Genomic DNA, 14,232 nt, shown 5'->3' with positions numbered 1-14,232 from the left:
ATATGACTAAAAAGAACAAAGCTGGGAGTTCTGTATAGGCTCTGCTAAAAGTAAGGCAGGAATTTCTCGCTTTTCTGGCTATAGACAGGAATCCGGTTTTTAACACATATACGTCAGGGATGATAAAAACAAATTCCAATGAACCAAGTTTTCTGAGATGTAAAAGTGGTCTTAATCAACCCCTTTTAAATTAGTTAATTTGCTGAATAATGATGTTTTCTTTCTTAGCATCAAACTTAAGATGAGTGGCTGCCGTGTCTTTGTTGGTCACTTAAGCTCACGTGCTCGGGAACGGGATGTGGAAAAATTCTTCAAAGGATATGGACGTATACGAGAAATACATCTAAAAAATGGATTTGGATTTGTGGTAAGTAGTACCTTATTTTGTCTTGCTTGGAGTTACTAGTCTTGGTAGTCCGAAGTCAAGGAAGGGCAAATGCTGGAGATAATAATAATTCCAATGGGAAATGGAAAATATTACCATACGTTTCAGGTTGCTTTACAGATGATGTGATTAGTTTTCTTTCACTCATTAAGCTTTTTCCTTGTTTTCTGCAAGGTCTTGCTCAAAATCTTGTTAATATTCTAACTATGTTAAATGCATCCTGAACCTGATTGTTGTCTTCCTTGGCGTTTAGATTTTAACCCTTCTTTCTGCAGACAGTATAAATAGCCTGTTATGACGCTATAAAACTCAACCAAATCTTGACCTAGAGAAACGTTTTTATAATTTCTCTCTCACTCCTAGTCTGTTTGGTCATATTTCTAAATAATGTCCTGGCATAAAACAAAATAGTTGGCAACGACAACAGGTGTAATAGCTACTTGCTGTTGGATTTAAGCAGCACAGCTTAAACTGTCATGCAGCTAAAGTTAGGCATATTCACCATCGTCCTTTGTTCATAATTCATATGTTTTTCTCAGGTTAGTAAACAAAACACAGTTCATTGGATCTTAGTTTCCTACCACTGCTTTTTGACCTTTGTGTTCCTAAACTGTTACCCCAATCTTTGCAGCTTCCCAGGCTGACTGAGGATCAGCCTGTTTCTTCGCTGTTATCTCCCGAGAACTGGCCATTCTGCAGCACCAAATTCCAACTGGAAAGGTTTACACTGCCCTCACATAGCAATGGGCTTACATGCCATTTGTTCTGCTGTGATCAGTTGCTTGTGTGAAGCTGTGGGGAAAAAATATATATATATATATATATATATATATATATATATAATTTACCTGCTTAAGTTTCATATGAATATTACTTCTTGACTCCTACACATGCCAGTTCCTGATTGCAGCGCAGCGTGAGCTACTTCTTGTTGAGTTCCGCCAGTGGGTAAATACCTCCCTCTTGAAGTCTGGAGGTAAATGGCTGGTCTGCACTTGAGCAGGAGTTTATTTAGTCCGTCCTTTCCAGTTGGTGCTACTTCTTAATTGCCTTTCCCTGAGCGTTTCTCTTCTCTTCTTGGGCAGGGCTGTTGACTCATTCAGGAAAGCTTCTTTTGAACTCCTGTATGTGAGTCACCCAACCTTCCTTCCTCCCTTCTCCCGTTCCTAGGTAGTGGCATTATCTTTTCAAAGTTTATGAATAAGCCTCAATAATTGTCCTGTAACTCTGTCAAAAACATTTAGTTGTTCCCATTATGAAGTTTGTTCTTCTTTCTGAATGAAACATTGCCTGTGTAGCTTGTGCTCTTTGCCTTTTCTCCTGTGACTGTGCACCCACACGAGGAACATACTTCCACCATCTCTGTAACAGCGTTTTAGGTTTTGTAGGACCCTGATTAGATCCCCTTTGAGCCCTCCCTTCACCAGGCTGAACACGACTCCCTCAACCTTTCATCATTTATTAAGTTCTCCAACCTTCTGATCAGCTTTGGTGACCCCATGCTGGTCCTGCTCCAGGTTTTCAGTGTATGTCTTGAGCTGGAGGGACCAGAAGTGGTCAGGGTGTTCCAGGTGTGGCCTAGCAAATGCCAAGCAGGATGGAATAATCACGTCACTTGGCCTGCTGGGTATATTCCTACAGGTGCAGCCCAGGGCATGGTTGGCTTTCATTGCTGCAAGGCCATAGTGCTGACTTACGCTTGGCATACTCTTCATGAGGATTCCCGTGTCCTTTTCAGCAGAGCTACCCTCCAGCCATTCAGACTCCAGCCCGTACTGCTTCTTGGGATTATTCTGTCCCACGTGCAGGACTTTACATTTATCTTTGTTAAAACTTGCAGTTTTTGTTGGAGTAATCATTCAGCCTATCAAGTTCTCTCTGCATGGTGGTTTTAATTTTTTATTTCTCCTAGCGTATCTATTTCTCTTCCTAGGTTGGTGTCATCTGCAAAATTGGTGAGGGTGCATTCTGTCCTGCCATCCAGATCATTTATAAAAACGTTGAATAGTAATAGTTCTTGAGGTATTCCACTCATGGCTGGCTGTCAGTTCCTCTTTGTTTTCAGTTATTTAAAACCTGTATAAAACCTTTCACAAAACGAAGTGATTCTAGTTTAACATTGTTGTAAAAGAAAAAAGCACATTTTAGTCTGCTTGATCCGAATCATTGCTTGATCTTTGAAACTAATTAATTATTTTCACTTGAATTCCATAAATTTCAATACAGAATCTCTTCAAACTTGAAAGCTAATATTTGAAGCTAGATAGACTGGCAGCCATTCAGTGTATTAGGAACCAACTGAAATCAGTGGGAGCTGTAGGTGCTAACTACACACCTTAGTGTAGCTAAATGGTGGGTCTAAATAAGGTTTCCTCAGATAACTTTTGCATCATTATGCAGGGTTGTGTGGAGCTTGGTAGTGAAGCAGGTTTCAGTGAGGGACGGGGAGGAAAGCATAAGCCAGTATTGCTTTTGAAAAGCTGTTTAGAGTTATGAAAACACTTTCTTCAACTTAAAGCTCTTTCTGTTCATTGCTCTAAAGCTGCATTTCCACGTTTTTGTTTTCCACAGAATGCTGTTGGTTTAAGCATTCCCTATCCAACTGCTTGTCCTCACTGCTTGCTTTCTTCCTTTTCTCCCCTTGCCTTCACTTGGTGTTACCACACTTGTTCAGCCACGTGATAAACCTACCTGGAAAGCAGATCTCTTTGAAAAATAACACTGTCTTTTTCACCCCACCTCCTGCAGCAAGTGTGCTGTTTTTCATCTGGATAGGTTTCTTGACCTAGTTTCCTGCAGAGCTATAAAAACAGCTTTGCCAAGAACCAGTGGGCTGGATAGTGGGCAGGATCTACTCAAGCTGACTAAAGCAGCATTGCTGCCAAAAGTGAAGCAGCAGATTCCATTGCAACAGTGTATGGAATTGCACATCACAGCTGATCCGGACCCACAGGTTGCCAGTGCTAAAGAGGGGCTTATCTTTCTTGCTCGTCTTACACAGGCACCTTTTTTCCAGACTAGTGAGCTGAATTATCTCAGAAGGAAATCGGAAGGTTTTTTTTTCTGGCTTGCTGTTTCTTTGCCAATTCAGTAAAAATTTAATTCTTAGGAGGGTTTTGGAAGCGTGCTGCTCTCCTTCTTTTGATTGCAGTTGGAATAGATTGAGCTGTTACATAGGATTTCCCTGCATGTAGAGCTGTGTTTTAAACTGTATACCTTGCAATGATCCTCCCACCCCTCCCCCAAAAGGTACTTTCTGTAATAATCAAAGTCATTTATTTTATACAGATTCCCCAAATAGTTATACTGAAATAGCTGAGGGAGGCAAAAGGAGTGTGCAGAGTACGGGTAGAAGGAATGGTCCTGGCTTTTCAGTCATTAATGTGCCAGCATTCCACTCCCTTGTTCAAAGTTCTGGCTGCTACTTGCTGCAGAAATTGAAAATTTATAAAGAAAGCTTGTTTTCTAGCATTTGAATATCCTATGAGGGAAAATAATTCTATATTCCCATTTCTTTTGTAGGAATTTGAAGACCACAGGGATGCTGATGATGCAATTTATGAACTAAATGGTAAAGAGTTGTGTGATGAAAGGTGAGCTTGATACATTTTCCCTTAAGATCAGCGAGAGTGTTTTGCATCTGGATGTGGCACATAAGCTTGTGCTGACACCTGTTTGTCATGGCTCTGTGATGTGTTACACCTTCCGCAACTTGATCTGAAGAGATTTATTTGGATATGTTGACCTCAGAAAATAAGGTGGTGATAATCTTTCATAATTTGGGGTGTTAGCCTTCAGTTTGCACCAAGATGGTCAGTAGTGATTGCATGTTACAGTCATTTTCATTTAGATTGTGGAAATTGGTTTTAGGTTATTAGGTTGTTGTTACTCCTTTAAGTATCTTGTTCACTCTGTGATTAATTTTGGGCTCTGTTTTAATTAAATCTGCTAAACCAATTACAGACCCATGACAATTTTCATGAAAGTCTTGAGGGAGATGAATGAGGCAGGAGAATACCATTGTTCTGCCTCTTTAAGAAATGCCAGTGACTGTATTATAAAATATTGCTTGTTAGGGCAAGATGCTTCTTGTTTGTGCACATGTGGTTCCAGTTGCGAAAGATTTCAGTCACTCTCAAATACTTACTTTTTTGTTTGCTTGTTTTGTTGCATAAGGGTTACAATTGAGCATGCTCGAGCCCGAAGAGGAAGGGGCAGATTCCCGCAACGGTTCAGTTATTACCAGTCGACGAGTGGATCTAGGTAGGTGGTCTGGACTCTGTTTCCTCAAGCAGAGTAACTGAAGAACTGTACTATGCTATTGCTTTCTTCCCGTGCTTGGAGCTAGGGATCCAGCTCTGTTTTCCTTGCGGAGCTTCACGGCAGAGGTTTTATGTTCTCAAACCTTGGAGGTCCATTACTGTTATTTACCACTTTTGGCTGAGGAGAATGTAGTCTTTAAAGCAGTTTAACTGGCTCGCAGAGATTCACAAACACCTTTTGAAATGCTCCCTCTCCGTGTTGTAGGCACTGCATTGGTCTCACTTCCTACTGTTGTGTAAATGATGTGAAGGAGTAACGCTGCAGTCGGGTTGGCTGTTCTTAACGCTAAATCAAGGAAAATGCCAGAGCTGCTGAGGTTTCTGTCATTAAACTGAGCTTACAAGCTAAGTAGACGTGTTGTGGAATAATAGTTCTCCAAGGTATTTACTCTCTAACCAAGCTTTCGCATTTCCAGCTGTATGGTTATCAAAATGCTTACTTTGTCACAGTGCACAAAAGGAACTGTATTTCAGAAGCAGGGCTAGGAGACAAGATACTAGCACATGCAGAAGCGTTTAAATACCAGCTTTGCTAACCGAACAGGTGCTTTCTGAAGGAGAGTCTCTGTTCAACAACAAAATCTGAAAAGCAGGATATAGCTCATGTGGGATACCTGTAGTGGACCTACAGTATTCGTGGCTGTGTTTACTTTCAGTGAATTGAGCCAGTGGTGAATCTTGTGCCACTTTGCAGTGAATTTTGTGAAGTTCTGCGGCTTTGTATATATTCCACCAAATAAGCACATTTACATCTCTGTACTTTGTCTACCTATCTATGCTTGAAATAATTCACTCTGTAAAAACATTTGTAGCTGTGGCCTACACAGAGTAGCAGATGGAAGAAAGAGGAAGATTTAACTGACGTAAACCTCTGCATTTCTTTCAAAGACAGAATTGCAGCCAGTTACGAACCAGTGTCTGGAACATCTAATTTGCATATGCAAGTATGCTAATTAGATTATTTTTTCTTTAGCGGCAGTAACCTTGATGCGGTATAATTGATCCGAGGTCCAGGCTAAAAGTGGACTTTTAAAGTAGGAAGTGTGATTGGAGGTCGTGGGCGTCTGACGTTGTAGTCATGTTCATGACGTCAGACTGCCGATGCCAGACAGGAAGAGACTTCGGTTTGCAATAATGGAAAAATGAGACTCAGCCTGCCAGTTTTGGGACTCTGGGACCTCTGTTTAAATGCTCTGAAGATCTGGATGTTCTGAAAAAAATTGGGACACTTGGAGGTATGCACTGAAATGAAATTGCCTATGCTTCAGTGTACAAATCAATACGCACAATTTAGGGTTATGTTTTTGTGGGAGGAGAAGATAATAATTTACTCTGAGGTCAGTGTTCTTAATTCTTGAGTCTTTCTGTAGTAATAGTGCCATTTGTGAAGTAGTGCCATTGTTAGAATCCTGCATTACTTATCAAAAGGCTGGCATATTTTTTCCATAGTTCTCAGATCCCTTTGGATTCAAATGGCTAGGATTAGGATCAGAAATAGCCTGCAAGGGCAGTATTTTTTCCGGATGTCTTACTGTTCTTTTCTGTATGAATATTTTTAAACCACATTTTCATTTTCAAGATGGTCTTTAATCTTTGGTTACATGGAAAAAAAATCCACTTTCATTCAGGAACTGTAAACTGCCTCGGTTATTTCAAGGTAACCAATTATCTAGATCTCTTTTTGCTAAAATAAGAATATTTCTACCCACAAGAATATTGAATATAGGTCATTTATAAATATTGATAAGTGATTTGGCATTTAGAAGCTTGAATTAAGATGCCTTTAAATTGTGCCTCAAATTGCTGAGTTGAAGCTGAATTTATCCTACTAACTAAAAAATAAAAATAAAATATTGCACTTTGGATATGAATATCCTCCAAACCCTTACGTGTGAGCCAAGCCTGTCAAATGCTGAAATTAAACTAATTATTTTTGCATTTTTTTTATTCTATTAGGCACTTGTTTCACTATGTTTAGAAAAATGGCAGCTGTATTGACTGCATTGGCATAAAGTTCATCATCAAAATCCTCTTTATTCCCCTTATTACAGCTGTTCTCTTGTAGCGGACTCTTAGGTATGTTTTTGACTAGGGAGAATCAAATCTGCAGTCCAGCAATAAGGAAAATACTTGACTCAAATCTTGCAGCAAACTACAGAAAACATTAAATATCTTACGTTCTAAATTCCTTACACTGGAGATTTTTTCTCCCTTCTGAACTCTTCTAGCCGGTATGGACCTCCTGTTCGTACTGAACACAGGATCATAGTTGAAAACCTTTCATCCCGTATCAGCTGGCAGGTGAGTTACCATCTTTTCTTTTGTTTTACACTTTATTTTTCTGCTCTGTAGGTAAACTGCTCTCAACCTAATTTTGTATTAAAGCCATCATAAATATTTAATGCAAATAAAAAATAGGCAAAAAAGTCAGTGATTGCTAACAATTAGCATTTAGACAGTTAAAGAAGTCTTTGGTCTCACAGCTGTGCAAATAGTTCTGTAAATAGATTTTGTAGTTGGGAACTGATTCTTGCTTACTTGTGTTTACCAACTGATAAAACTTTAAACAACTCCAGATTGTTTCTAAATTACTGAAGAATGACATCTATTTAAACCATGTCATCCTTTTGTAGTACAATAAGCATGCATTTGGTTTGATGGAAATTTATGGTCTTTTCTTACATTTTACAAAATACTTATGTGATGCGTGATTGAGAAGTCGTAATGCATCGTTAATAAAGGAAGTCTTAAGAAAGCTGCTGTGTAAAGCATGCTCACTGTAGATACTGAAAAAGAACCCTTTCATCTTCTAGTGATGAAATAAATCATCATCTGAAGATTTCTTACCACTTTTCTGTCTTTCTTTTCCTGTCTCGTGCTAATGTTTTCCAAATTTTCTAGCTGGCTTTTAAACAGAATAAACACATAATCAGTTTCTTCACTTGTTCTATGTAGCATACAGTCTGTATAGACCGTTTAGTTTTTGTTGAATATTCAAAGACTTGGTCTTGCAGCAAAGTCCACTTGAGGCTGTTCTGCTTGCCTGGAGCTCCACTGATGTGTCTCATAAGAGCTTGGGTGCAGATAAATAGCAGAACTAGGATTGTTCGTCTTCTGTGTGGTGGGTTCAAAAAGTTCCTAATTGTATGATTGTGCTAATTACAAAAAAACTGGAAAAACAAATTCTGAGTTGACGTAATGAGTTAGTGGATTTCATCTAAATCGCTTCTGGGCATGCTATGCAATTATGTATTAGAAGAGATAATTTAAAAAATAAAATAATAATAATAAAAAAACAGTATTTGGAAACAACACTAGGTACCAGAGAAGTAAGCTAGAATAGAGTGTTAAAGAGAGTGAATCTTACAATGCTGCTTAGTGTTAAATTCGTAACTTGGGGGAAAAAACATTTCTGAAACTTCCTTCTACTTGTTAATATTTATAATGGCTTTATGTGTCTTACTGTTTTAGACTGAAGCCCACCCAATATAGGTTTCATGGTGATGAATCTTTAGGATTCTAATTACATGTTTTAATGACTCTTTTATATGTATAATAAGTTACTATAAGAAACTTTACTACTTGATACCTGCCTAAAGAGATGGTCACATGAAGCTAAAATCCATATGCAAGCCTCATCTAGCTTTGAAGCTGTCCTGCTTTGATACTGATACTCTTTAACTTCTTTTAACTATGCTACTTACACAGAAGATTCAAATAGCTAATACATTAACAATAGTGGCATTATTGCTCCTTTCTAATCCTTGAGCTTCTAGCAGCCACAACTGATACGGAACCTTGCTTTAAAACTTGTGTGCATCTTTTCATCTTTAGTGTGTGCGGATCCCCATGCTTTGAGAACTTCTGTCTCATTTAAGAGTTAGTGTTGAGATATTAAAAAGATAAATGAGTAAAATTATAGTATTTCTTTTCAGATTAGCTTCTTTGAACCATTGACGATATTGTTAATAGATAATTTTATACCTTAAGTAGTAGACAATTTTGACAGAATTCTCCTTATTTTGGTAAATGCATTTCTGCATGTTCAGAGCTTTCCAGCCACTTACTAGTTCTTCAGTGTCTGTGAATTTCCAAACAGTTGGGAAAACTGGCTCTGTGTTACTTGAAGATCTAATTTTTTAATACGTGCTTTTCCTATTTACAGTTGTCCTTCACCTTGTTGTCTTTTGATGCCAAGGACAACAGGGTATTCTTGTGCTGTTTAAGGTGAACCAAAACAGTAAAGTTAGAATAAAATTTGACTTGGGTTTAACAAACAAAAAACCAAACTAGATAACTTTAAAACATTCCCCAAAATTCTACTTATCTTGAACACTTAGTCTCTTGAATAATAATGTTGGCATCTTAACTATGTTGACAGTACTATTTTGAATTATATTTCATGATAATCTTGAGGAGTCAGCATACTGTCTGACAAGTGGGCCTCAGTTTTCAAGACTAAATTTTTTAAAATTAGAAAATAATGATGTAGTTTAATATTTTTAACTTTCTCTTGATTTACCAGTGGTTGGTTAAGTTTTCATTGACTTAAGCAAAGCCAAAATTTTGTTCTTAACTTCTAAATTGGGCTAAACATGCTGAGATTGAAATATTACTTTTAATGGTGGTGCAGAGCCCATTTTTAAATTGCATTTACAATTAAATTTCTTTGTGTTAAGCACACGTGAAACAAGGGGAATAATCTACTAGTTTGCATGTGCCAGTTTTTAAAATTAAATGATTGAATTCTGATTAGGATATTAGATAAAACTAAGCCTTCTTATATCCTGTGGCAAATGTTCTAAAGTTTTTCTTGGCTTTTTGTTTTGTAGTCTTTTCTTCCTTAAGCATATTTCTAACCAAGTGCATTTTGAACCTCTTCTAACAACCTTGATTTGGTTAACCCTCAATTTTCTTGTGTGGAGGAGAAAGAACCAAAGATTTGGGGGTTTCTAGTGGCTGAAATTCTAGGGTTTGGCCTGTTCTGAATTTTCCTTTTGGTTCCTGTGACACTCCTGTTTTTTGGCAATCTAGATCTTGGTTTGCCTGGGTTTGATCTCGATTGGCTAGCACAGATCATCCTCGGGTTCTTTAGCCACTTCTGGAGACTATGTCCAGTGCTTTCAGGGCCTCTGGTACCTCGGTGAAGCAAATTGCTATGAGCCATCACTGCCTTTCTCATGTAAGAGAGTTCCTCTTGGCCAGCTAGGTATTGGACAAGCAACTCTTTGCTTAAGGTATCTTCTTATATCATCTGCCACTTGTGGCGTGCTGCGGTAAGTAGTCTGGGACTATAAAATACCAGATACAGTTTGGTAAAAAGTAGTGGTTTAACTTCTGCAAATATTCAGTTGTTTATTGACCTTTCACGTTGGTTTTTTGTACTTTATGCTACTGTGGAGCAAGTAATTTCATAGTGCGTGTGTGTTTAGCCTCTATTAAGTTAAATGCAAGATTGTCTATTGACATGACACTGTAGTGTGACAGAATAATCAGTTGAAATCTAAGAAAAAATGCTCTTACAAAATTATTTACTATATGCTAATTAAACCCATTTGCCTTTAATTTTGTTGTGAAGTTGGGGAGGAGAGCTTATAGAATGAATTTGTTTAAGTATACTGGATTGTCAGTTACCTGGGACATTAATCCTCATAGTGTTAAAATTTGCATTTAATACTGTGTTGCTTTTCATCTGGTGTAGTTCTGGTATCAATGCATACGTTGGTATTTTAATTTTTGTGCTGTTTCCATAACAGCTATTTTGTGATGCAGGATCATTTGCAAAGCAGCTTTTTATTCAGTGTCTGTAAGTGAGGGGTTCTTTCTATACGTAGCTGCTATTACGCAGACTGAGTTTCAGAAACCGATTTTTCTAAATTGTAGGTATATACAGAGGGGGGAAAAAACATTATGCAGTTTTAGTGGAGAGAGTTCTAGGGGGATGTTGTCTACTGCTAGCTAACTTTTTTGTGTTCTGTTTAAGGCTAAAATGTTAACTTTTACTGCAGGACTTAAAAGATGTCATGAGAAAGGCAGGGGAGGTCACCTATGTGGATGCACACAGAAACAACAGGAATGAAGGGTAAGTTCATGTTTGTGTGTAAATCTGTGTGATAATGAAAACCATTAAGGTGAGATTATTTTTCCTGTAATATAAAAATAAATGAAACATAGCTGTATGGTCTGGCTTAGCTTGGCTGAAATTTCTCCAATTAAAATAATAAATAAACCTGTCAGTAAGTAGGAGTTCAGAAGGGGTATTGAACTCGTCTGTCCTCCACAATGAAAACAACGTTAAAACAGAAGAAGGGAGGAAAGTCAACAGTTGTTTTTTAGTTTTTAACTTAAGAGTTATTGATGTATAGCCATTTATGATCTAGTTGTGATTTCCGAGGCCAAAATATTGCCTGTCTGTAGCTACTTTGCACTGGTTCAGCAGGCAAAGTCATTGGAAATGAACATAACCAAGGAAAATATATGAAAAACCAAAGAGGGGATTATTTATTCACTGTTAACATTTCCCCAGTTGGTGCACGTTTGTGTGGCTTCCTGGATTTTTATGTATGTTTATGTATGGCTAGGCCTGTTAGGGTCATGTTTTCCTGTCATCAAGTTAAAAATTCGCTTTGAGATAATGAAACATCAAGCTGCGAATCAGCAGATTTTAAAAGGTTCGAACTTGTTCTCCTTGCTTTCCCAATTTCTCTAATTTTTTTTTTTTGTCTTTCCTGATGGTGTATAGGGTTGTGGAATTTGCATCTTACAGTGATATGAAGAGCGCACTGGAAAAATTGGATGGCACTGAGCTGAATGGACGCAGAATTAAACTGATTGAAGACCACAGAAGGCATAGGTATGTCAGCTGACGCGATAAAATTCTGCTGAGGGTGTGGATTTGGGTAGCATTAATGCCAAAATTTTATTATCTAATTCTCTGGTCCCAAGCTAAGTATCGCAGCAAAGAAGCACTTTCTAGCAGTATAAACAGGTTAGGTAAGATCTGACTTGCTGAAAATAGAGTGAATAGAATGCGTCAGGATGAGAGTAAGGAGAAATTTTAAAAATAAAACATAACAATTTATATTTAGAAGGATTATAAGCTATGAATTTTGATATTAAATTCCTTTTAATTTATTGGGAAACGGTGCGTTTCACAGTCCTGTGAAATGCCTCTCAGATTATTGTGAAAGCCAACATTTTCACGAGAATAAAAGATTAGCTTCCTTGCATTATTCCCAAAGCAGTTCTGCCACTTAGTCATAAAAGCAGGTTAGCTGCAGCTCTCATTAACTCTCTTAAAAATAAATCTATTTCTTTCCATGAAAAAGGGTTGCATAACTAGAGATTGTGTTAAACTCTTGAGCCTTGAAGTGTAGTGGTGGTATGTGCCAGAGCCATTTTTAGCATCTTGAAAAAACCCTAACTGATTCGCATGGGTGTTTCTAGAGAGACTTTTGTGCTTTTCTTGATAAATGGCTAAAAGTTGTTTGCTCTAAGAAGATTGGGAGAGACGAGAGGAAGGAGGCAGAAAAGGGGAAAGGCCTTTTCCTTTTCTTAGGTGGTTCTTATTTTGTCAGTCTAGCAGAGAATGTCAAGGCTAGCAGTTCCTGGTATCCTTGGCCTAAGATACTATTTGATATAACTAACAGAAAGAGCAGCTCTCTGAAATAACTGCATGCTGTGCTTAGTGCGTTCAGATGTTCAGCTGGAAGCACTGTGTACATAAAGCGGCTACATGAAGTAGGAAATGGGACTACAGCTTTTAATTGTGTTTCTTTAGAAGCAGATCTCGATCAAGGAGTTACTCAAGATCTCGCAGCAAATCCAAGTCTACAGGATCTTCCAGATCATACAGCCGGTCCAGGTCTAGGTCAAGATCAAGGTCCAGATCCAGGTCTAGGTCCAGGTCTCGCTCGCGATCCCGGTCCCGATCCCGGTCTCGCTCTCGCAGCCGTACACCTAAAAAGAGCTATTCCCAGAAGAGCCACCGCTCCAGCTTGCTAGCTTCTTCCCCATCTCCCTCCTCTTCTAAAAGAAAATCTCGTTCTAGGTCGAGCTCTGCTCATAGCCGTAGTTAACCTGCTCTTAGAGATGTATTAATACATTTAATTTGATTCAAGTTTCTCGAAGACTTGAGATGAATTACACATGAGAACTGGGAGGGGAAGAGTTAACATGATGAAAGGGTAACCTCCTTTTACATTGCCAAAGTGCCTGTCATCAAATAGGCCATCTCTGTGAGGAGGGGCTGTCAGCTTTCTCCTTTCAGTGAAGTCTGGAGTGGGAAGTCTTTTTTTGTTATTTTTTTCCTGCTATTAGTAAACATTTCTATCATAGATATAATATGTACACATAATGCTGAGGTAATGGGATGAGACAATACGCTGCTTTCTCCCTCTCCTGCCCCCAAATTCCTCTCCACCTTCTAGGCCTTTGACTTCGAAAATACTACGTTATCTTTTGTCCTTGGTATTAAGTCCGAGAACAAGAAGTATAGATTTTATTCCTTAAAGTTCTGTGGCTACTTTTCTGTGTGAGTATGAATGGACCAGCTGAATTTAGTTTAGAGTTCACTTTTTTCCCCCATTGCTTGGCTTAACAGGCTGTTTAAGTTCCAGCTTTAAATGACCTTGATAATAAGCTTAATTTGCAACAGACTTTCAGGAATACATGTTGGCCAGTTGAATATTGTTCATTTGGTTAGTGAAAGAATACAATGTTAACCAGTAAGGAATGCTGGATTTTCCTGTTGAAATGAGTCACACCATTCAGATGTCAGGATTATTGGGAATCCATGATACTAATTTTCCAGTAATTCACTCGTATGTGTTATTGTATGTAGAGGCCTTATTTGACAGGTGATTCCATAAAACTGCACAGAAATGTCAATATGCATGTCCATGTTTTTAATGTTTATAAAAGTGGCATAGCTTTCATACCCAGATGTATGATACTGAATATTGTGTGTATGACTAGCAATAGTCTTGATGGAAGGGAAGGTTATTTTAGTAAAGGACAGCAGCAAAAATTCCCAGGAAAAGTGTAGTCAGTTGTAACAAGAAAAGTTAATCATGTTAAAGGGTAAAGAGGATAATTTCTTTAAATCTCCTGGATGCACAGTTGTTTTGATTAATAGAAATTTCCACTGCAAATACTGTTTGTTCTTATAATTTGGAATAAGATTTTTTTAACTTCTGGATTGTTAAAGAAGGGAAACATTTTTGGAAAAATACATGTAAATTAAACTCAGTCTTACATGTGTTTAAATGTACCAATCCTAATAAAAATAAAACCTTTTTCTGGCTTACCTTGCAGTGTTGTGAACTAATGGTACGTGGTTTTGTTCACTTTGTACAGTCTTGCAAACACGATCACAAGGAAACTTACTTGAAGGTGTACCCTTGTGAAAGCAAGCAAAATGTAAACTAGAAACCAGTTGTGATGTAAGTAATCAGATCCTGTCTAAAAGGATGACTGGATAGGATTTTCCTGTTGTGGCCATTGGTGTTTCAGAGACCTGATCAC

At 38.0% G+C, this 14,232-nt stretch overlaps 1 protein-coding gene across 1 annotated transcript; it reads left to right on the top strand.

The window, feature by feature from the left end:
• Positions 1 to 224: 224 nt before the first annotated feature.
• On the top strand, positions 225 to 14,015 carry LOC118167675 (serine/arginine-rich splicing factor 5-like). Its single transcript, XM_035327359.1, has 7 exons — positions 225 to 367; positions 3,908 to 3,978; positions 4,562 to 4,648; positions 6,936 to 7,008; positions 10,716 to 10,789; positions 11,450 to 11,560; positions 12,488 to 14,015. Exons 1-7 carry the CDS (start codon positions 242 to 244, stop codon positions 12,783 to 12,785), a joined length of 840 nt encoding a protein of 279 aa, XP_035183250.1. The 5' UTR covers positions 225 to 241; the 3' UTR covers positions 12,786 to 14,015.
• The last annotated feature ends 217 nt before the right edge of the window (positions 14,016 to 14,232 follow it).

Source organism: Oxyura jamaicensis, chromosome 5 (assembly GCF_011077185.1).
Source record: "Oxyura jamaicensis isolate SHBP4307 breed ruddy duck chromosome 5, BPBGC_Ojam_1.0, whole genome shotgun sequence".
Lineage (NCBI taxonomy): Eukaryota > Metazoa > Chordata > Aves > Anseriformes > Anatidae > Oxyura > Oxyura jamaicensis.
Note: the sequence above shows the minus strand (reverse complement) of the source record. Positions and strands in the feature narration are given on the sequence as shown.